General features: G+C 37.8%; 1 protein-coding gene across 1 annotated transcript in view; it reads right to left on the bottom strand.

Annotated features, from left to right (window-relative positions):
- Positions 1-25,605, bottom strand: part of GBE1 (1,4-alpha-glucan branching enzyme 1) — a 361,817-nt gene that overhangs the window by 175,326 nt on the left and 160,886 nt on the right. Inside the window, exons 4-5 of the mRNA XM_081087408.1 lie at positions 3,102-3,227; positions 1,912-2,047 (exon numbers count right to left, since the gene is read on the bottom strand). Coding sequence (XP_080943534.1) covers positions 1,912-2,047; positions 3,102-3,227 — 262 coding nt within the window. The remainder of the gene's footprint in view (positions 1-1,911; positions 2,048-3,101; positions 3,228-25,605) is intronic.

Below are 25,605 nucleotides of genomic sequence, written 5' to 3'. Positions count from 1 at the left end.
AAGATTCCCAGGTGATTCTAATGTGCAGCCAAGGTTGAGAACCTCTGCTTTAACTGACTCACCAGTTCCACTTAAGTTTATTTGAAAAAGAAAGATTAGTGTCAGTCCTTTAAACGGAAAACCAGTATCACCATAAAAACAAGGTAACCATAAAAATATATACGTAACTGTTACACTGTTCAAAAAAAAAATTGGCACTGCCTTTATAAAAAAAATAATTTTTTTCTCTGATTATTTGCTTATAATAAAAATACATTAATAAATACTTTTAAATGTTATGTTACATCATAAAATGACAGAACACCTCAAATGCAACAGCTCTAATGCCAGGAGCCGGTCCATCCTTGCTGTTTCAAAGGACCTGGCATATATGGCATACTGTTCTTAATATGTTTGCTCACCTTCTTGGCACTATGTGTTTTAACCAAGGTTTCCTCTCAGAGAAAGGTTGTTTCCCCAGGTAGGGATTTTCCCCTGAGGTTAGGGATGGAATAAAACCCCTTAACTAAGTGCCAGGCGGGTAATTAATCACTTTAACTATGAACAATCATGCTTAAGCTACATAATCTTTACTCCCTGGAATGGAGATAAGAAACGCCCTAACCTTTGTAATAGAGATTGATAGGATTGAATCAACTGGTATAAATACAGATGTAACAAGACAGCGAGAGACAGAACTTAGAAAACAGAACCAAGAGGCACAGAACTTAGACACAGAAACTAGAGAAGAACCTAGAGACAGAACATGGCAAAAGATCCTGGACAGAAACTGGCCTCAGAACCTAGAGACAGAACCTAGCGAGGGAACATGGCTACAGAACCTGGCTGGAGAACCTGGAGAACCTAGCAAGAGAACATGGACACAGAACCTGGCTGGAGATCCTAACCAGAACTTCGCTGGAGATCCAGACCAGAACTTGGCTGGAGATCCTGGCTAGAGATCCTGGCTAGGCTGCTGATCAACTGAACGCTGCCTCTGTGTCGTTCCTTCTTCGCCGACTCCGTCCACACCTTTGGGGACCCCTGGACCCGCTGGGGCTGGACCCCAGCACTCTAATATAATACCTATTATATATAATCAATATTATATTCTTTAAGCAGTTAGTTAACTTTGGTTTCTATAACCTGACCTCATTATGACAGATAATTAAGATCCATATATAAGGGAAAACTTTAACCATGAATTGTAAAACTTTCCTGTAGCCAAAATTTGGACTGCCTAGCAAAAGCAGAATAATTAACTGAACTTTTATATTACTGCTTAGCCACTGGAGCAGGTGCTAATATGCTGTGAAATTATTTTTTTAAAAGCATACCTATAAAAAAACAGCTTTAAAGCATACTGAATCGATGATTCAGCAGTACACTATTCACTCTCCTGTTTATTCCCATGAAGAAAGAGCTGTGTCATTACAATCCCAAACACAAACATCTACAACAATGTGTTTCACACAGAGATGCACCATTGATATTTGTCAAATATGTCATCCAGACAAGAGCTGTATATACAATGGCTCTGATATAAAATAAGTTGCAGTCATCTTAAAAAAATGTACAATTTTTTCCTTAACAAACTAAAATGAACAGACTTTACTCAATGACCACTTAATGTGATAGAAGCTCTCTCCTGTAAAAAGTAATTATGCTTACATATTTATCTACAATTTTTCAAGCTATTAGTTCATATTACTTAAAATTGAAATTGGAATAATATCTTGAATTCTTATTATCCCATTTCTCTTTTCTATGCTATCACTATTACAGGGCAATTTGAGAAGCCTAAAATAAAATTCATTTCTATTACATATTTAATCTCTTAACACAAAAAAGAGACACTTGTAATTAGCTTTTCTTATAAGAGAACAGATTCATTAAAATTTTATCTGAATAAAAATCACAGTTATTACTCACCAAGGTCTTTGATTCTTGGTAGTATATTACATGTAAAATGTTTATAAGAAGCTACTTTTCCTTCATGGGAAGAAATTCCCACATGAGACTCATAAATTCTTAGACCTCTTGGCTTCTTTGGTCTGGAATGCTTAAACTACAGAATATAAAGTTAGATACACAATTAGAACATAAATGCAGGTACAACACTAGCCGATTAAGCATGTTAAATAAAATAGTGAATCAACTCAGTCAAATACTCTGGAAATGTTTTCACATGTAAAAAAAGAATGGCTACATCCATTAAATTTTCTTTAGGAAAAAATACTTTCCAGAATCATGTTAATGAACCTATTTTCAAAAGCGAAATCATGTATCAGCTTCTGTCTCATCATTGAGTGAAGATATATTTTTGAGCCTGAGCCTCAGAGAAAACATAACAGCTGTGAAGTGCATATATAATTATTAAATGCCAAGCACTTATCAACAAGCTCTAATAACTTAGATGACAGAAAAGTGAGTTCTAAGATGCCTATAACTCTTGAATAAGACAGCCTTAATAATTACACTCATCAATACAGTCATGAAATGTCCTCACTATTCCTTATTCTTTTTTTTTTATTATTATTGATTTTTTACAGAGAGGAAGGGAGAGAGATAGAGAGTTAGAAACATCGATGAGAGAGAAACATCGATCAGCTGCCTCCTGCACACCTCCCACTGGGGATATGCCCGCAACCCAGGTACATGCCCTTGGCCGGAATCGAACCTGGGACCTTTCAATCCGCAGGCCGACGCTCTATCCACTGAGCCAAACCGGTTTCGGCACTATTCCTTATTCTTAAGGATACTGATCGTGCTTCAAACCCATGACAAGGAGAAATATTACATCACTAAAGAATCTTTGGTGAATCAAATTGTGATTAAGATTTTTCATAATAATTACTATTGTTTATAGGTCATTATGTAGAGATTTAGTTTTCTTTCCCCCTTCAACCTCAGAAATACATGATAAAAAACAAAACTCACTTTCATACTTTATTGGCAACAGATGATGAATCCGATATATGTATAGCAGACGGATACAGTATGACATAAAATATTAAACCAGCATTGAAAAGTTGAACATTACTATAAAAGTTATAAAAATAAAATTTAATTTTCCTAAAAATATTGGAATAAGCATTTATTTAAAGATGTGTTTTTCTTACTTTATATGTGTGTTCGGGATCCCAGTGTATCCAATCATAATTCACATTATCACCTTCACGAGCCACATACTTCGCCCATGGTGAAATACGATACAAAATCTCTCCACTTTTACTCCTAATAACTACCTACAAAGAGAAAAAATGTAATTGCTTTAAAATGCTTCAAAACTAAGATAATGCATAATAGTTTATGAGCAATGCTATAAGATGGAAAAGGAAGAATGATTGTAAGAATCTAAACTACCATCCAGATGTGTGACCTTAAAGATGTTTAAATTCTATGGACCTTGCTTTTCTCATCTGCTATAGTATATGACCCTTAAAGTTACTGCCAGTTAGAGTAATTTATGATTCTCTGGCAATTTCCATGATTGCAAACCAATCATTAGAATGGTTAATTAAGTAAGCATACAGTACATAATAAAAAGACATGAATATTATTTGGGAACTGCAGTCAATAAATCAAACATCAGGATGAAATAATCCTACTCTATTGTAAAAATGTGACAAGTGAGTTATATCACCACCTATTTCTTTTCCTTTCCAAAGCAATTAATTATAACATTTTCAAGAAGCTAAAGAAGAAAAAATGTTTTATTAATGCCTATCATACACACACACACACAGACTACCCTGCAAATATTTTCTACCCCTTTTCAATCTCTTCTATGCTCTATTTCAAGTAAGCTTTACCACATAAAACCAAACATTTTACCTTTCAGCCACCCACCCCTATATTGCCAATAGTATCAATATTATTATCCTATATAATAACTAGAGGACCGGAGCACAAAATTCATGCATGCGTAGGGTCTCCAGGCCTGGCCAGTGATCAGGGCTGAACGGGGCCTTCCAGCTGCCGGCCGGGGCCTTCCTTCATTCTGCACCACCCTCTAGTGATCAGCGCACATCATAGCGAGCGATAGAACTACCAGTCTTCCAGTCGAACTCCCATGGAGACACTTTGCATATTAGCCTTTTATATATATAAAAAGGCTAATATGCAAATCATCCTCTTGACCAGGAGTTTGACCAGGAGTTCAACCAGGAGTTCGAACAGGGGGTGGGGCTGGCCAGCCAACAGCCCTCATCCCCTCCCCCCAGCCAACCCCACTCCCGATCGGGCCCCCCAAACCAATTGAGGGCAGGGCCAGCTGGCCAACTGCCCGCGGGCTGACCAGACCTCACCCATGCACGAATTTGTGCACCAGGCCTCTAGTCAATAATAAAAAATAAGAATAAAATACAAACACAATTTTTACTTTATCCACCATTTTAGACTTAGTATGAAATAGAGGACTGAATTTATTAGCATGATTAGATTAAAAGTAAGCTACATGAACTAAGTGTCCAAGTGACTAAAATTAGACCTTTTTTTAAAGTTCTCAGATCAGAAGCTATACAATATTCTCAGCATTGAGGACATATTCTTCAGTTACCTTTAATAGAGAAAAGCTCAAGTTTGCAAAATTAATTGGTAATTAAATATTTGTATAATGTTTTACAATTTAGAAAGGACCTTTATAATCATATTTCACTTGATTCAATAGAATTTTTATAACACAAATATTGAAATTATGTGAGTTGCCAAAAATCCCAAAGTCACTGAGTGGGAGAGGCAAACACTGAACACCGAACTTCCTAACTCACTGTCTTATTCTTAATAGACTTCAAATCACAATTTATGATGGAGGGGGAAGATCCGTGATGAAATTGGAGTATAAAATAGCATAACAATTCTGAATAGCAGCTTGGCAATATGCATCAAATATTTAAAATATTCTCAATGAGTCAGCAATTTGAGTTATAGAAATATGCCCTATGAAAATAATCAGAAAGGTGCCAAAAAATTATATATTTTTCTATTAATCTTAGTGTTACTTTTATTAGGAAGAAGTAAATGACTGAATAATGTATAGTTGTTAAACTTGTACTATTGAATTATATGTACTGAAGGATGCAAGAAAAAAAATTTTACATTTTTATTTATTTCACTGGGGAAGGGAGGGGAAGAAAGAGATAGAAACATCAATGATGAGAGAATCATTGATTGGTTGCTGCCCGCATAACTCCTACTAGGATAAAGACTGCAACCCAGGCAACCCAGGCTTCTATATTATTATCACTTTGTTTCACTTGTAGAGCTTCTGTAAAATTAGGAAAAAATAAATATTTTAGTAAGGCTTGCAAATAGATGAATCATATAATTGCAAACACATTTGTAGAGGTATGCTAATAACGAAGTCAGATATATTGTGTGCCTTAAATATAGTGATAATGTTAAAAATAGAACTTTAAAAATCTATCAAATCAATTTAAAGGAATATACTAATGAAAATAATATCATGATGAACTTTTTTTAAAAATATATTTTATTGATTTTTTACAGAGAGGAAGGGAGAGGGATAGACAGTTAGAAACATCATTGAGAGAGAAACATCGATCAGCTGCCTCCAGCACACCTCCTACTGGGGATGTGCCTGCAACCAAGGTACATGCCCTTGACTGGAATCGAGCCTGGGACCTTTCAGTCTGCAGGCTGGCGCTCTATCCACTGAGCCAAACCGGTTAGGGCATGATGAACTTTTTATAGGGCAAATAGACACTCTGTAAAACAGTAACATTTTGGATGTTAATTATAAAAATGTTATTAGGTTCTTTTTTAATGAGCCAAATTATCTCTTTGACTTATGGGAGGTTACCATCAAAAGACATTATTAAATTTAAAAAAAACCTCTATCTATGCAAAAGCCAAATTAACTGAGTGAACTGTATGAAGTCAAATTTTATTTAGAAATGTCATTTAGAATTCAAATACACACTATAAGAAATGCTTGGATAAAATAGTGAAGACAGAAAAAAAAGTGTGTGTGTGTGTGTGTGTGTGTGTGTGTGTGTATTCACTCATTCTGGGAACATATTTTGAAAGTCTTCTTGCCAAAAATATTGCTCCTATGGACTAGAAAATTACTGAGATAAGATGCTTGCCAGGTAGCCAACAATTTTGTATAAACACAGGGATATGTTCAGCTGGTAAGATGTGTTAGCATATTGTAGAAAATGCTATTGAATGTAACCCTGGGTTTCATGAGTGAACATATAAAAGACACAGATATTCAATGACATAATTCAGTTTTCCCAGATTTCACTACCCAAAGCACAACACTATGCTTTGAGTATATACCTTTACTCAAAATAAATTATTTAAAGAGAGCTTGAAAAAATATATTGATGAAGATAACTACTTAATGAGATACAGGTCAAAGTAAATAACCAAGCAAAGTCATTTCTAATTTATAAATCAACATAATCACTTCTTCTCTTAAATTACAACAAATTTATATATCCAATATAATTGATATTATATAAGATGTAAATACAAATACATTAGTATGTAAAATCTCCTATCTAATAAAAAACAAAAAGGGCAATTGACTGTAAACTTCGCTACACTTCCCATGGGCTAATCAAGGTGATATGCAAATTAACTGCCAAGAAAGATGGCGGTTAATTTGCATACATAGGCGCAATGATGGGAGGCAAAAGGGGAAGGAAGGAAGAACAGTGATCAGAAACCCAGGCAGCAGGCAAGAGCCAGAAGGCAGGGCCGCCCCGCCCCCCAGCCGGTGATCACTATTGGAAGGCCAGGCCACAGGCGAGGCATCAACCCCGGGGGCTCGGGGGTGCTGCCTGGCCTGTGGCCCAATGGTCGCCATGGCGATCAGAGGGCGAGAGAGCTGCATAGCTATCAGAGAGCCAGGCTCAGGCGAGGCTGCAGCCCAGCACCCCAGCACCTGACATGTAAAGGTCGGGGATGAAATGACTTTTCCCAACCACATCTGCAAATATCCTTGAGAAGGCATCACTGAAGAGTTCACAACAATCTCTTGCTTGGCAAGGAAGAAAACAGTTGACAACTGAAACAATCCCTTACATCAAAGTTAAGGTCCCTCTGAGTAAAAAAGAATATTTCCAACATAAAGGAGGGAGCAGGCAAAAATAATAGGTTCTCACAACTTCCACTGAAGTTTGAGCATATGACAGAGTCAAAACGAATATACAAATTAAAACAGACAGTGGACATTCAAATGACCCAAATCAACTGTCACTGTTTGTCCCAATAGCAGCAATGCTTTTATATAGTTTAACAAACATACAAAATATAGCAAACATACATATAATATAGTTTAACAAACATACAAAACAAGTCACATGATAAGAGAGGTTCGGCTTCTAAAGTAAATTGAATATGTTCTTTAAAAATTCTCATGTCCTCCCCTCTGACTATAATTCTTAATTTTCCAATCAGAAAATTACCCCAGGTGATCCAGTAACATGTAGAACTCCAGTAACCTAACTTTTAAAAACAAACAAACATCCCAACCATTTTTAAAATATTTAAATTGATATTTTAGGGTTAAAATTATAGAAGATATTTAGATTCAAATATATTTTCTGAATAGAAAATATTTCAGTTTTTGATATAAAAAATAAACATCAAAGAATATATAAGTGACACATTTTCCCAAGGAACTCTGAATTAGTACCTTTCCCTCTAACTTTCTTCAAATTAAGAGAATCTATGGAGTTCCCTATACTGCACAAGTTTTAATGAAAGAAAATAAGACTTTCTAAGAGCATCAAATACATGTTTTCTTATTTACAAACATATATACTCTCCTCTCTCTCCCTCTCTCTCTCTCTCTTTAAAATATATTCTTACTGATTCAGAGAGGAAGGGAGAGGGAGAGAGATAGAAACATCAATGACAGAGAATCATTGATTGGCTGCCTCCTACACGCCCTGTACTGGGAATCAAGCCCACAACCCAGGCATGTGGCCTGACCTAGAATCTAACTGTGACTTCCTGATTCATAGGTCAATGCTAAACCATTGAGTCACACCTGGCCGGGCTCAATTCTTATTTATAAATTCATTCCAAGGATATATATACAGCTTGAAAAGCTGTGGAAGTAGTTTCAAAAAAACTAGCTTTTAAGTAACAAGAAAACAGTTATAGAAGAAAGTTTAAATTAAAAGAAAAAGATTAATTTATAAATTTATAAATTAATTTTAATTTATTCAGGAGTGGGAACATCCTCCATGAAAATGTGTACCTTGACTGTGGATGGCTGGGTGGCCTTATCACACCTTAGGAATTCAAATGCTTTTTACAATGAAAAGAGAGTTTCATCTCATTTCTCTCCCAGGGTAGATGTCTGTCAATAGAAGGTGGACATCAATAAAAGGAGGGGCTTGCACAATCAATCCAGAAAGTCAGCAATCTATGAATAATCCAGAACCCAGTACTTATCTCCTCTGCCACACACCCTCCCTCCCAGCCAGTGAGCAAGATAATTACTCTCAAATCAAGCTAAATGTCCCCCAGTCACAGTGGCCCAATGCTGACATACAAAGCATAGAAATAATTCTCACTCTGGCATAAAAGTGACAACTTCCTTGGAAGAAAAGCAGATACTGTAAATTTCTCAAAGTCTTCCTGAAACATTTTTTAAAGTAATTTTTACTTCTTTAGAAAAAATGCATACATGGCAAACCATCTGTAATAAAAGGCCCATTCTATAAAATTTTACCTGGTCCTACTCATATCTGCAATCATAACCATATTTACAGACAAATATATCTATACTAATAAAAGAGTAATATGCTTATTAGACTGGGAGACCTTCCAGGACACCTTCCAGATGTTCTTCTGGACAAAGCCATGGTGGTGGGGCCGAGGGTAGAGGCCAAGAGGGAAGGGCAGTTGTGGGTGATCAGGCTGGTGGGGGGCGAGGCCGTTGGGAGTAAGCAGACCAGCAGGGGGGCCAGTTGGGGGCAAGCAGGCCATCAGTGGGGGTCAGTTGGAGGTGATCAGGACAGTGGGGAGAGAAGGTAGGGGTGAGCAAGCTAGCAGGCGGGGCAGCTTGGGGTGATCAGGCTGGCGGGGGGGGGGGCATTTGGGGGCAAGCAGGCCAGGAGGCAAAGTGGTTAGAGGCAATCAGGCAGGCAGGCAGGCAGGTGAGCGGTTAGGAGTCAGCAGTCCCAGATTGCGAGAGGGATGTCCAACTGCTGGTTTAGGCCCGATCCCTGTAAACTGGCAGTAGGACACCCTTCGAGGGGTCCCAAATTGAAGAGGGTGAAGGCCAGGCTGAGGAACACACCCTCCCCCGTGCACGAATTTTGTGCACCGGGCCACTAGTACAATATATAACTATATACAAGTACATAATACAAAAGGCCCAGTGCACAAAATTCATGTACGGGGGCAGGTCCCTGAGCCCAGCCTGCACTCTCCAATCTGGGACCCCTCAGGGGATGTCCGACTGCCAGTTTAGGCTCTATCCTATAAACTGGCAGTCAGACATCTCTCTCACAATCTGGGACTTCTGGCTCCTAACCACTTGCCTGCCTGAATGCCCCTAACTGCTTCTGCGTGCCAACCTCATCATCCCCAAACTGCTCCCTTGCCAGCCTGATTGATGCCTAAGTGCTCCCCTGCAGGCCTGATTACCCACAACTGCCCTCCCTTGCTGGCCTTATCACCCATAATTGCTCTCCCTTGCCAGCCATCTTGTGGCAGCCATCTTGTGACATGAGGGCATGACACCACCTAGGCTTTTATTATATAAGATATAAAACGATGGGTACAGCTATACCAATCTGCAAGGTGAATATCAGTATTCTCTCTGTATTTATAAAATGTGACTGAACTATATTTACATCTCCATAAAGATATTTGTAGAGAGAAAAAAATGTACACACATACATACAGGACATATTGAAATTTTTTCTTAAGTAATATTTAGAAGTTTGTGGAACAAAGCAAAGTGTTAGAAAAAGTAATCAAAAGTTCATAATTAAGTAAGAGCCTGGCCGGCATGGCTCAGTGGTTGAGCATTGTCCTATGAAACAGGAGTTCATGGTTCCAGTCCCAGTCAGGGCACACACCTGGGTTGCTGGCTCAATCCCCAGTAGGGGGCATGCAGGAGGCAGCCAATCAATGATTCTCTCTCATCACTGATGTTTCTATCTCTCTCCCTTTCCCTTCCTCTCTGAAATAAAATATATATATATATATATATATATATATATATATATTTTTTTTTTTTTTTAAAGTAAGGAAATTGATATTCCAGAAGAGAATCTGATGATTTTACCAACGACCAGAATCTTTAAGAAATACGTGTTTTAATATTTATAAATAATACAGCATAAGTATTTTAAATGAACAGATAATATAAAAATTTTAAAATAGCTTAATATTATTTTTAAAGCTCTTAAATATCATTTTAATTAAAGTAAAATTACTACTACTATTGTTTGTAAAAACAAAGAACATATATGTACTCAGCTTTTCATAGCTTTGTTTGTTTGTTATTCCTGCTTGAACTGATCTGAACACTAGATAGGGTTATGTAGGAAGAATCTCTGCATTTGGGGAGATGGAAAAATGGCTCCTCAGATGTCTACATCCTACTCCCTAGAATCTGTGAATGATACTTTCTATGGCAAAAAAATGGGATCTTTGCAGATGTGATAAAAGGATATTACAACGAGAAATTATCCAGATTTTCTAGGAGGGCAATCACATATATCCTTATAAGTGGGGAAGCAGAGAGATATTTATACATAGAGGAAAAAAGCAATGTGACCAAGGCCACAGCCACCGGAAGCTGGAGTGGTAAGGAACAGATCCTCCGCTAGAGCCTATGGAGAAGGAATGACCCTGCCAACACCTTAATTTCAACCCAGTTATACTGATTTTTAACTTCTGGTCTCAAAAACTGTGAGAGAACAAACTTCTATTGTTTTTAAAGCCACTGAATCTGTTCACCAGCCACTGGAAACTAATACAGCCATAAAGGAAAATATTGGAGGCAATCACTTTGGAAGAATAAAATGGAATGTACTTAAATTTAGTTCATCTCTGCCAGTGCCAGAAACAGTGAAAAGATAAAGTCATCTTAATGAGTAGCCTAAATAACACATTTTATCTCTTATTAACTTCCTACTCCCAAAAAGTAGACAAGCATATACCAATGCCTTTCAGTGACCTTCACTAAACAAGATAAATCTCATTGACGATTCCCTGGAAAAGCAAACTCCTTCAGAATAAATATTGCTGAACTTCAGAATTGATAGGAGACCCTTCAAAAGGTGAATTTGTAATAGGCAGTTTTTATTGCTAGCCTACTTCTATGAAATTATTTGCAGAGATCGAACAAAAAGAATCACTCTTTATAGGATGGAAATAAAAACTCTACATTTATCATAAGGAAAAAGCTACAGGATTATTTTTTTCTATCCAATACCTGGCATATTTGATTTATTTTACAGAGATGACACTATTTAAATAACTAGAAAATCAGTTGGCAAACATTATAATTATGCTTATTGAAGAAATTTCATTTTACATTTTGTAATTAGGAATAATCAGGAACACTATCTGATATTAAAAGGTATTTCATTGTGAACTTTGAGTTAATTTTTAAAGTAGTGAGGAAAGGAAATCAAGATACCAATAAAAGTATCAAGGCTGTTTTCTCATAATAATAAAGACCTTATGTGTAAATGAGCATTTTTATGGAAAAACTTTGACAGAACGATATATAATAGATAAGTAAAATTATATAAATTAGGGTTTTATATGAGCTATTAGTGATTTTCCCATGGTTTATAAAAGTATAAAATTCTGGTATTTTAATGTTTTAAATTTTTCTGTAAGATTTATCTGGATACCAAAGTCTGGATACATACATATATTTTTAAGATCTCCATCTTTGTTCATAATTTTCAATTAATCAAAAAACCTTACATAAGCCATATGCATATAGAATCACCATTGAAAATCAGCATGTCCTTATGATACAATCTAAAAATGTTCAGGGGTTGGGGGAGGGAGAAAAGAGATTAAATGATCAAATTAAGCCCCTTGAGCTCTTATGTTACATAGTACTGGACACGGTGCCAAAGAAAAGAAAATGTGATATCCTTGCTAACAGCTTAACTAAGAAAAAGATAGAAATCAGTTGAACTTCAAAAGCAATATACTATTTTTTAAAATTCTTTGTTTAAAGTATTGCATGACTCTCCCTTTTTTCCCCCCATTGACCTCTCCCCTGCCACCCTCTCCCACAAGCACAAGCCCTCACCCCATTACCGTCTGTGTCCATTGGTTTTGCTCACATGCATGCATACAAGTACTTTGGTGATCTCTTACCCTCTCAACCCAGCCTTCCCTCATAGGTTGTACAGTCTGTTCAATGCTTCTATGTCTCTGGTTCTATTTTCGTTCATCAGTTTATGTTGTTCATTATATTCCACAAATGAGTGAGGTCAGGTGATATTTACCTTTTTCTGACTGGTTTATTTTGCTTAGCATAATGCTCTCTAGTTCCATCAATGCTGTTGCAAATGGTAAGAATACCTCCTTTTTTACAGCAGCATAGAATTCCACTGTGTAGATGTACCATGGTTTTCTAATCCACTCATCTGCTGATGGGCGCTTAGGCTGTTTCCAAATCTTAGCTATTGTAAGCTGTGATGCTATGAACATAGGGGTGGATATGTCCTTTATGATTCATGTTTCTGATTTCTTGGGATACATTCCTAGAAGTGGGATCACTGGGTCAAATGGAAGTTCCATTTTTAATTTTTTGAGGAAACGCTATACTGTTCTCCACAGTGGCTCCACCAGTCTGCATTCCCACCAGCAGTGGAAGAGGGTTCCTTTTTCCTCCACATCCTCTCCACCACCTGTCATTTGTTGATTTGTTGATGATAGCCAGTCTGACAGGTGTGAGATGGTACCTCATTGTCATTTTGATTTGCATCTCTGGGATGATTAGTGACTTTGAGCATGTTTTCATGTCTCTTGGCTTTCTGAATGTTCTCTTTCGAAAAGCATCTATTTAGGTCCTTTGCCCATTTTTTGATTGGATTATTTATTTTCCTTTTGTTAAGTTGCATGAGTTCCCTGTAAAATTTGGAGATTAAACCCTTATACTATTAATAAATTTTCATTAGTTCCCATTATTTTAGTTTTGTATGGGACTTCTTTTAAAACATGCTACCACAATTCAGTTTTGTTTTTTTAATGGAAACAAAAATTGTTCCAGCATTGCATTTAATAACAGCTTGAGTAGGAATAGTTAAAGATTTCTCTAACAGAAATGAAGCCACTGATATTTTTTTAAATCTTTCCTTGAAAGAAAAGATTAAGCATATTTGTTGTGAAAAATAAATCTGTAATATGACAAAAATGAGAATCAGATCAAATTATACAAACTTTAGCATAAAGGACACCAATATACAGAACAAAAGAGATAATTTTTGAGTTATAATACTCATAGTTACTTTGCTCCTGATTTAACACCAATATAGAATTACAGAGATGGAAAGATTCATTTCTGTAATACAGATAGAAGGAACAGCAGAATATTGTCAAAAAGAAACAAATGAAAATCAGTAGTTGCTTCTTATTTTAAAAACTAGAGGCCCGGTGAACAAATTTCATGCACCCAGGAGGGGGAGTCCCTTAGTCAGGCCTGCGCCCTCTAGCAGTCCGGGAGCCCTTGGGTTATGTTAGACTGCCTGCTGGGAGCAGGCCTAAGCCAGGAGACAGACATCCTTAGCGCTGCCGCGGAGGGGGAAGAGGCTCCTGCCACCACGGCTGTGCTCACAGCTGTCATCCTGGCTTCTGGCTGAGCAGCGCTCCCCCTGTGGGAACGCAATGGCCACCAGGGGGCACCTCCTGTGTGGAGCGTCTGCCCCCTGGTGGTCAGTGTGCATCATAGTGAATGGTCTTTTTGCTGTTCAGTCGATTTGCTTATTAACCTTTTATTATATAGGATAGGTTTATATTTGGAATAATTTAGAGACAGATGTTCCTGTACCTATAAAAGTAAATTTTACTCCCAAAGGTTTCCACCCTACTTCCCCAATCATCTAGTCTAAGTAATATAACTATCATTTTTTCTGTTACTGTCTTTGACTGAAACAAAAATCTTACAAAGTAAGGTCACTAAAAAAAAAAAACAAACAAACAAAAAAACACAAAGGGATTATGTAAGGTTTAGCAATCAGGCATTGAAAACAATATCCCTGAGTAAGTGAGAACAACTACTCCAAAGTGAAAAAAATAGGAAGAATGCTGAAATGTTGTAATTGGGTAAAGATTGATTAGGTGTCTTAGACAAGAAAACAAATGAATTACACATGATAGAAAAGTATAAAATTTAAACTTCCAAAATACTGAAAGATCAATATAGTAATAAAAGAGAAAAAAGCTATGAAAAAGGGGAGGGGGGAATCAGTGAGTTTTCATTACTGCAAAAGTGTGCTTCAAAGAGATTCATCCATGTGCAGTGAAGGCTAGAATTCTATTAAATACACAGAGTGACAATCTGGTATAATGTCAATAGAAAAATGTCAGAAGTATTTTCAAAAGTGCTAGGTTGGGGTGTTACTATATATGGTAAGATGAGTTAAAGCTCTCTTTAGAATATTTTATTAAGTATAATTACAAAAGTCAATATGGTGATAAATGTAATCATTTGAAGAAAAGAATATAATTCCCCAGCAGTCACTCTAAGTGTTATTGCAATGCAATAAGTTATAAAATGGAGGGGGGATAATTCAGTTCTTAGAATAAGTCTACAGAAATCCCAGAAACTAGATATAGAATACATAATTCTAAAAATCATAAAATCTTTTGCAAAAAACATAATTACATATTTAACACACACGTAGACTGATATCTCTAAGAATATAACAAAAGATTATTAGAGAAAACAGCTAATGTTGAAAAGAATTCTTCCTAATATTTAAGTATTATTTATAAATTAAGGCTTCATAATATAGTTTGCAACACTATAACTCTTTTCTAAAGATTCTAAAAGATGTGTATTTTGCCAGACATAGATGGCATTAGGGGAAGGAAAGCACAAATAGGTGTATAAAATGCTGATAGGGAATAAGTACAACCATCAAGAAATAAGAACACAATGAAACAGACAATGTAAAAGGAAATAGATAATGACTACATGTTAGATGTAACTCAAGATATGTATTTGGATAATTTCTTGTCAACTATAATTTCTTGTTAACTGATTTTTACAGCATTCTTATTTTTCATAAAAGATAGTCAAGTATTAAAGTGATCTCTCTTTTGTTGTTAATCCTCATATCCTCACCCAAGGATATTTTCCCATTGATTCTTTTTTTTTTTTTAGAGAAAGTGGAAGAGAGGGGCACAGACAGAGAGAAACAGTGATGTGAGAGACAAACATCAATTGTTTGCCTCCCACATGTACCGCAACCTGGGTTGGGGATCCAGCCTGCAACTGAGGTACATGCCCTTGATAGGAATCAAACCAAAGACCCTTCAGTCTATGTGCGACACTCTATTCACTGAGCCAAACCTGCCAGGGCTAAAGTGATCCTTTCATTAATGAACTCAGGCCCTGGAAGAACAGACAGTGATGATAGGAAGAAGTGGTGGTATACAATAGGAGTCTTCACAATAGAGCTGTTTACCTTAAGCCTTCCTAGTTCAGATGAATTTAAATTATTAAACATAGATATTCCCATTTTACATAGAGAGCATAGGCATAGGAAAGCCAATGAGATTTGATCACCAAGTTTGACTAGCTCTGAGGAGAAGCAAGGAAATTTAAACAATGTAGTTAAATAAAGCACAAGTCAAAGAATTACCCACCTGACTTCTGTGTGAGACTTGAGGCTCAGAGAATATCCATGCGGTGAGACACACTGACCAAAAGCTAACTGAGTCACTTGGGGAAATTTATAGCAATTGGCATATTAGGACAGTAACAATGAACAGACTGAAGAGTAAGGAAAAAAACACATGTTTAAATTGAACAGGGTAAAACATGAATGTTGGCATTTTATATACATTTAACAGTGCTACTCAATAAAAGAACTCAGGTTAAATGTAAATATTTAAATCATAAAAAGATTATAGAGTATGTACTTTATCATAAGAAAAAGGTTATGTCCTGTAAGGGTTCCTTTATTCATTATTATTTGAAGGCACACTTGGTCAAAGTGCAAATACTTCTATTAAACATAACCAAAAATAATACCCACCTAAACAGTTATAAAGTGTAATTTTCTTGCACAGTATTGAAAGATCAAATACTAAATAAAATCTGCCTTTAAGAAAAACTGATGCTGCCGAAACCGGTTTGGCTCTGTGGATAGAGCGTCGGCCTGCGGACTGAAAGGTCCCGGGTTCGATTCCGGTCAAGGGCATGTACCTGGGTTGCGGGCACATCCCCAGTAGGAGATGTGCAGGAGGCGGCTGATCGATGTTTCTCTCTCATCGATGTTTCTAACTCTCTATCTCTCTCCCTTCCTCTCTGTAAAAAATCAATAAAAATATTTAAAAAAGAAAAACTGATGCCTACATAATTTATAAGAAAAAGGCATTAAACATTTTTATTTAAAAAATATTCCTAAATAAAAATGAAAGTGTTCATTCAATTCTCCAGATTTTATAATCATATTTTAAATCTACTAGGCCCATTTTGAAGGACAAAAAAATAATGAGTGCAATATATTTCACAGTACATGGATATAAGAAAAAGAAAATCTGTGAATAAATTTCAAGTATTTCTAGAATCAATGTTCAAATAAAGAGAGCCGCCAGGAAACAGATATTTATGGACATCCTATTTTTTAGATACGTATGATTCACTTCTGTAAGCACTAAAACAAAAAGAGGAAGATAATATTTTTATAGTTATCATTCTAAAATGTATTATACTGTCCCCATGGCCTTAACAGAAGGAATTAAACACTTAAAATTAATTTGCATATGCTGGACTATGACCTGTTTGGAATATGGACATTTTCCCCCTGAATTCGGCAAAGGGAACAGTAGACTTTTATACATGTGTGCCTTTGGAAACTGTTTTCAACCCTGAACGTGCAATGGGAACTAGATGATGAACGTTTTAAAATAAAAATTCCTTGAATCCTATTTTTATCCACTACCACAACCCTGCCTATTGTCCTTGTTTCTGATTCTGTGGTCTGCACTCCAGTGCCTTAGGAGATAAAAGCTAGACCCAAGAAAGCAAAAGACAAAGTAACTCCAGGGACCAGTGTACCGATGATAAAAGGACAGATTTATTATTTAAGAAGTATCATGGAGGACAGAAAACTAACACCAGAGTTATAGGAAACATATTTTCTAAATTTTGATAATAATAAATACCTTTGCAAATGATGAATTTGTACCTCCCTATACACAACTGCAAATACATTCAGAATCAGCCTTTTCATAAGAAATAATCACAGGGGAAAAAGTGTTTTGCATGGTGAAAATTCTATTCTCCCTGAATTTGGTTTCAAAATAGAAATTTCAAACTTCAAATTTTATATGCAGAGTCAATATGATTATCACGTAAAAAGAAAAAGAATGTTGGCAATACACAGGTATCCTCAGGGAGCAAAAGGAAGACGGGGGAAAGGAATAGTCTGTACTATTTGGAGATATTCTCATATCAGGAAGGACATGGTTTGAAAAGAACACATGAAATTGGGAATGTGAGACACTGCAGAGTCAAAGTAAGTTTGAAAAAAGACTTTATAAAGTAAAAGAACCAATTGACTCTTGCACACATTTTCTTTTTATATTACATTTAAGCAGTCTTTGTGCAATTTGGTAATGTTTAACTGAAAAATCTTTAATTCTTAAGTACTTCATATTCTGCTGACTAAGTTACAAAAGAGTACACTATAAATTATCACAAGGCACTCAATATTGTTGAACAATTTACAAGTAAACTCAGAACACTTCTACAGCCCTAAGGTAGGCAGCAAGGTCACAGAAAAAAAAAAAATGTTCTTTATGAAATGGTAATAAATGTGGGGCCCTGATTTCAATACCTCAAGAAAGCACAAAAGTGTTATAAAATTACTTTAGTTAGTAAAGGAAACAGATTTATGTGATGTATATTAATAACCTTTTACTTCTTTTTATAATAGTTATGCAAAGGTAGAGTATTTTGCAGGGATAAATACTAGTTTCTAGCTCAGCTGTGGGCAAACTACGGCCCGCGGGCCGGATCTGGCCCGTTTGAAATGAATAAAACTATTGAAAAAAAAGACCGTACCCTTTTATGTAATGATGTTTACTTTGAATTTATATTAGTTCACACAAACACTCCATCCATGCTTTTGTTCCAGCCCTCCGGTCCAGTTTAAGAACCCATTGTGGCCCTCGAGTCAAAAAGTTTGCCCACCCCTGTATCTAGCTTGTAAGTATCACTCCATTAATATGAGTAAGGAGTTGATTCAAATAAGTTACTAATATACCTTTTGAAATTTGTATGACATACTGAGTGGAGGTAAAAAGGACATTGGAAACCAATAGAAATAGAGTCCTCATATATTTATGATAATAAAAAACATATAAACACAAGAGGTAGAGAGACAAGGAGAAAGACATGATAAATGCCTAGAAACAAATGAGGAAGAATACCCACAAAAACTAAAACAGTGAATGATAGAAGGGAGGGTAAGCTGTTGATAATCATGAGAAAAGTTACTTTGCTAATTTCTTTCTACATTTATTAATTGTTATAAGTTCTGCTTCACACATATTATAAAACATCCTATGTAATAAAAGCCTAATATGCTAAGTGTCCAGTCGTCTGGTCATCTTTTCAACCAATCAAAGTGTAATATGGTAATGATATGCTAAGGCGGCTCAACCACTCACTATGTCATACACTGACCACCAGGGGACAGACAGTTGACCAATCGACCAGTAGCTATGACGTGCACTGGCCACCAAGGGGCAGATGCTCCGACCAGTAGGTTAGTTTGTTGTTGGGGTAAGGCCAATAGTGACTGAGTGAGAAGGGCTGGACATGCTCTGGAGTCCTCCCAAGGCCCCTCCCTGGCTGCCCAATCTCCAGCATCCCTCCCCAGCCGCAATTATCCAACAGTGGGGTCCCTCAGCCTGGCCTATGCCCTCTTGCAATCCAGGACCCCTCAGGGGATATCAGAGAGCCGGTTTCAGCCTGATCCCACAGGCCAGGCCGAGGGACCCCAGTGGTGCATTAATTCGTGCACAAGGCCTCTAGTGTTTAATAATTACAAAAATGCAAAACTGACTCTCTATTTTTTTAAAATATACTTTTATTGATTTCAAAGAGGAAGGGAGAGGGAGAGAGAGATAGAAACATCAATGATGAGAGAGAATCATGGATGGACTGCCTCCTGCACGCCCCCTACTGGGGATCGAGCCCACAACCCAGGCATGTGCCCTTGACCGGAATCAAACCTGGGACCCTTCAGTCCTCAGGCCGATGCTCTATCCACTGAGCCAAACCGGCCAGGGCAAAACTGACTCTCTTTAAATAAAAAGAAAAGCATTTCAAATATCAAATACCAAGATACAATTTTTGTTGAAACGTGAAATAGCCTATAGTTCTCAAGTGTAAGCTACCACATACAAAAATGTAACTGTTTTATTGATGTTAAAAATTCCAAAGAAAAACCAATCCAAAGAAAAACATTATTTTTACATCTGTATGCTCAGGAAATTATGTAAACTGGAAATCTGTGAAAAATAATTTAATTTTGATCAAAATGCCATGCCTTGGCTTTCCAAAAGAGGGAGATATAACTCCACTACCATAAATGTATCAATTTGATACATAAATGACATATTCAAATAGAACTTACTGAGTTACTGAATTAAAATCATTTTAAGAAAAAATATTTAAATAATGTGTTTATTTTAGCCTTATGATTTTAATTGCCTCAAGAGCACAGTTAAATCTAAAAAATATATATATCATGATCCACAATAATAAAATGAAAGATACTCTAATTCTTTTATGGAGCTCTCAATTGTAGAAAAAAATATGAGAGAGTCTTATAATGTTTAGACTTTAGAATAAAAATACTGATTCAGAGACCACAGATATTATGGTAACTAAAATTTATTGGTTCTTATTATTATTTGAAAATAAGATTTAGTATTGTCCAGAAGAACTAGAGACAGAATGTTATCTACTTCCTGCAGTGATTATTAAAACTACAAATATTAAATGCTGTACCTGAGAGATTCCTACTGAGAATGTTCACAAACTTACTTAGTCACTTAAATCAAACCTTTCAAAATATACTGCATCTTTGGGGTGAATAAAAGAATATAATCCAGTTTCTAAATCAAGAAAAAGAAAATTAATGAATGAATTAAAAAGCTCAAAGCAAAGAAATATTTGTGTTATATTATGATTACATTATACATACCAATGATATAAACAAGGGATATCAGCATCAAATTCCTAATATTAATTCAACTTGCTTTGGAAAGTATATTCTAAAACAACGTGAAACTGTACTTGGTTAAACATGTGCACACACACACACACAAAACACACACATTAAATACTAGAGGCCTACTGCATGAAATCCATGCATGGGTAGGGTCCCTAGCAGCTGCTGGCTGCCAGCCGGGGCCTCCCTTCCTCAGCTGCCAGTTGCCTGTTGCTGGCTAGGGCCTTCCTTCATTCTGTGACAAACCCTAGTGGTCAGCATACGTCATAGTGAGCGATCAAACTCCTGTTGGTCGAACTCCTGAGGGGACACTTTGCATATTAGGCTTTTATATATATACTAGAGGCCCGGTGCACAAAAATTTGTGCACTTGGGGGGGAGGGGGTCCCTCAGCCCAGCCTGTGCCCTCTCACAGTCTGGGACCCCTCGGGAGATAACGACCTGCTGGCTTAGGCCTGCTCCCGCGTGGCAGAGGGCAGGCCCAATCCCTAGGTGCAGCCCCTGGTCGGGCTCAGAGCAGGGCTGATTGGGGAGTTGGGGCGCCGCCCCCTGTCATGCACAGAGCAGGGAGATTGGGAGGTTGTGATTCCACCCTCAGTCATGCTCAGGGTAGGGCCAATTGGGGGATTGGGGCACCGTCCCCTGTCACACTCAAGGCAGGGTCGATGGGGAGGTTGTGGTGCCACCCCCTGTCACGCACAGAGCAGGGCCCATCAGGGGGTTGGGGCGCTGCCCCCTGTCACACACAGAGCAGGGCTGATCAGGGGGTTGGGGCACCGCCCTCTATCACCCACAGAGCAGGGCTGATCAGGGGGTTGGGGCGCCACCACTCTCACACTCAGGGCAGGGCCGATGGGGAGGTTATGGCTCTACCCCGTCACACACAGAGCAGGGCCCGTGGGGGGGGGGGGGTTGGGTAGCTCCCCCCTATCAGGCACAGAGCAGGGCAATCAGAGGGTTTGGGCTCTGCCCCTGTCATGCTGATCCCGGTGCCGGGAGGCATATTACCCTTTTACTATATAGGGTAGAGGCCTGGTGAATGGGTAGGGCTGGCTGGTTTGCCCTGAAGGGTGTCCTGGATCAGGGTGGGGGTCCCCACTGGGGTGCCTGGCCAGTCTGGGTGAGGGGCTGAGGGCTGTCTTCAGGCTGGGAGTGACTGAAGTTCCCAACCGCTCCTTTTTTTCTTTTTTCTTTTTTTATACTGGGCCAGCTTTATCTTGAGGCTTGGCTCCAGCTCTTAGGCCTCCACACGGCTGAAAGTAGGTTTCTGGCCTTTGCTTACAATGTTGCAAATCTGCTGGCTGAAGTCTGGTGGTATTTGTTACAATGTTTCTTAAACTGCCCGCTCAGAGGCCTGCAGCCGCAGGCTGGGATCGTTGGTTTCCTCAGTCACTGAGGCAAGCAAGCCTCATGTTAGTTTCAAGCTGCCTGGCTGCCAGCCACCATCTTGGCTGACAGTTAATTTGCATATCTCGCTGATTAGCCAATGAAAAGGGTAGCGGTCGTACGCCAATTACCATGTTTCTCTTTTATTAGTGTAGATAGATAAAATATAAGCAAAAACAGTTGAAAACAGGGTACCTATTTATTCAGAATGCTATTTATATTTATTTATTTTATCCACTTTCTATATAATTACAGTTAAAAATAGATGGTTGGTTGTTTCTCATAATCAGTATGTGACCAAATCAACAAGTTTCCACACATTTACAATAAGATTTCAGGTAGTTGATTACTATGGCTCTCTCAACTTCAACATTTTTTCAGAAAAGAGCGGAAGATAAACAATTAACAAACAAACAAACAAAAACTCACAGACACAAACAACAGTATGGTGGCTACCAGAGGAAAGGAGTTGGGTGGGAGGAGGTAGAAGAGGGTAAAGAGAATCAAAATATGAAGAGGAAAGGAGACTTGACTTTGGGTGGTAAATACACAATGAAATACATAATCTCTGTGTCTACAATGGAAACATTAGTATCTCCTTTACCCTAAAGAGGATATTATAATAATGAAATAAGAGAATATATGCAAAAAGGCTTTGAAAAAGCATCCTATTTTATTTGCTTTATATGGTTCGTACCTATATTACAGGGTGGGGCAAAAGTAGGTTTACAGTTATTTATATGGTAAATAACACAATAATCTATACTAATAATAGCCGAGGTGGCATCACACCCTCATGTTATCACAAGATGGCCGTGACAAGATGGCCGTATGCACAGCGGAGGCGGGGCCCGGCTGCTGCTCCGTGTGGTGAGGCCTGGGGGTCCCGCGGCTCTGCACGACATAAAGGAGGCTGGTCCCGTCATCTCTGCCACCTTGCATGGAGGAGGCAGGTCCCAGCGGAGGAGGCAGGTCGCAGCAGGGGAGGGTAGTTGGGGGCAATCAGGCCCTGGCAGGGGAGGGCAGTTGGGGGCGATCAGGCCAGCAGGGGAGGGCAGTTTGGGGCAATCAGGCCATCAGGGGAGGGCAGTTGGGAGTGATCAGGTCAGCAGGGGAGGGCAGTTGGGGGTGATCAGGCCAGCAGAGGAGCAGTTAGGGGGCAAACAGGCTGGCAGGCAGAAGAAGTTAGGGGCAATCAGGCAGGCAGGCAGGAGAGCAGTTAGGAGCCAGCAGTCCTGGATTGTGAGAGGGAAGTCTGACTTCTGGTTTAGGCCTGCAGGATCAGGCATAAACTGGCTGTTGGACATACCCCAAGAGGTCCCAGATTGGAGAGGGTGCAGGCCGGGCTAAGGGACACCCTCCGACCCCCATGCATGAATTTCATGCACCGGGCCTCTGTGTACCAGGCCTCTAGTTAATAAGCAAAAATACAAGCATAAACTATGTTTTGAGCACTCACAACTGTAAACCTATTTTTGCCCCACCCTGAATACAGAAGATGTATTATATAACTGTGTACTTGAAACCTACATAATCCTATTAATCAATGCCACCCCAATAAATTAAATTACATTTTTAAAAATTGGCAAATTGGACTTAAGAAAGATTAAAACAATCAATTAATGAGGAAAATGAAAATACCACACAGAGAGTAGGAATAAATAGCAACTAAAAAAGTCCAAGTCTTTAAACAATGAACTGTACAAAATAAAATAATAATGACTTATATTACTAGATCATTTTCACCTTTTAAAAGTATTTTCCAAAGTCATTGGGTGGGACACATAAAGTATAAGAATATTCAGCTAATAAACTGAGGAACCAAGATATAAAACCAAACAGGAAATTATTAATGAGCAAACAATAACACAAAGAGCGTGGCCACTTGCCTGACATTATTTCTATAAGGCCAGTAATTCCAAAATTGCCACCCACCAAAATCATTAGGTGCTATTTAAAAATACAGAGATTTCTTCCTCTTTGATGGTGGTAGCAAGCTATCTTTGAAAACTACTGCATCCTGTGGTCCAAAGGGGACTCTACTGGAGTAATTCAGACAAAATGAAATTAAAGGCCCAAGCTACAAATGAAAAGAACAATATTCAAGAAATTCTAGAGTTAGAATCAGCTATACTTGACTAAATATGACAGTAATACAAAGACAAAAAGTAAAAAAGAAAACTCACAAAACTAAAATGTATATCTTGGGAAATCAAGAATATGTCAGACCTTTTGAGAGTGATAAGTTTACAAGTAAAAAAATGAGCTTATTTCCTCATTAAATGTCAATTGTATACTTCAAAGTCAACAAATTTACCTCACTTAGAAAGTTTTGATTCATACATATATAACTATAAGACAAATGTACTTTTTTCGCAGTATATCCAGAGAGTATTTTACTGTTAATATTAAGCAAATTTAAAACAGTATATTAGTGTATTTTCATGAATATATTTTGTGTTTATGTATAGATTTGACTTCTGTCCTCTTCCAAAATCCCACAAGAATATATGCACTATTGAACCCAGAGCTAAAAAGTTAAGCTATATTGATTTCATCACTCTTCTAGAAAAATAGCTTATTTTAAGATAATTAGAACAGCAAAACAAAACTGCCTAATAAGTCTAAATTATAAAAGTCTTTTCAAATTTGTTACTTTCGAAGTTTAGTCTAATTTAAATTATCTCTCAAGTATATCTAGTAGAAGCGTCTCTTCATAAACAAGGAAGGATCATTTATAAATAATACAAAGCACTTAGTTTAAGTAAAACAAATATTTGCTTGGTAGTATATAATTTTTATGTGTGAATTATGGATTCTTTTGCAATGGCATCTCTCTTTTAGAATATATTCCCATTCCCCCCATTCCCTAGGAAATTGGTTTTATATATATATTCCTTATAATTATGATAAATTAAAATATCCTTTATATTTTAGGCAATTTCACTTGTGTGTTGAAACAATTACATAAAACACAAAATAACTGTACTAAATGGTATGTCAATATATAGTTGACAGGCTTCTGGAGTTATAAACAGAAACAGCCAAATTTGTTCTTATGACTTCTTAGAGGTCACTGAAAACACTATGGGAATTGTCTTCATCATATATAATAAAACCCTAATATGCAAATCTACTGAATGACTGAACAACCAGTGGAACAACTGCCTGCTATGACGCACACTGACCACCAGGGAGCAGACGCTCAACACAGGAGCTGCCCCAGCAGCAAGCCAGTGGGCAGTGCCAAGCCTCCAGCCAAGGCGGGTGCCAGGAGTGGTCCCCCGATCACCCTTTCCGCTGGTCACCCACAGATTGACCCTGATTGCCAGCCAGGCGTAGGAACCCTATCCTATATATTGGGAACAGTCCCTGAGATTTAAAAATTAAAACCTGGCAAGGCTACTCTAACACTGAAAAAACAGGATGATGCAGCGATGACATACGTGGACTCTGGCTTGCACATTTTGTGGTCAGCCCTGATTCTGACACTTACAACTGTGTGACAAAGCCAATTACTTAACTTCTCTCCGCTTCAGTTTTTCCACCCATGAAATGGGGAAAATGGTACTACCGCCATAGAAGGATCATGTTATGTACTACGTTTTATAATCAGGGCAAAAAAAACGTAGCTGCCCATACAACAGCAAGATGACTTTCACCTGTATGAAAAGTATGTTCACTGGTGCATGCAGCGTCCCAGATTATGAGAGAGATGTCCGACTGCCAGTTTAGGCCCGACATCCCCCAAGGGGTCCGGAGTGTGAGAGGACGCAGGCCGGGCTGAGGAACC

Source organism: Myotis nattereri (genome assembly GCF_964212035.1).
Source record: "Myotis nattereri genome assembly, chromosome: 3".
Taxonomy (NCBI): Eukaryota; Metazoa; Chordata; class Mammalia; order Chiroptera; family Vespertilionidae; genus Myotis; species Myotis nattereri.
The sequence above is the reverse complement of the archived record's forward strand: the minus strand, read 5'-3'. Positions and strand labels throughout refer to the sequence as shown.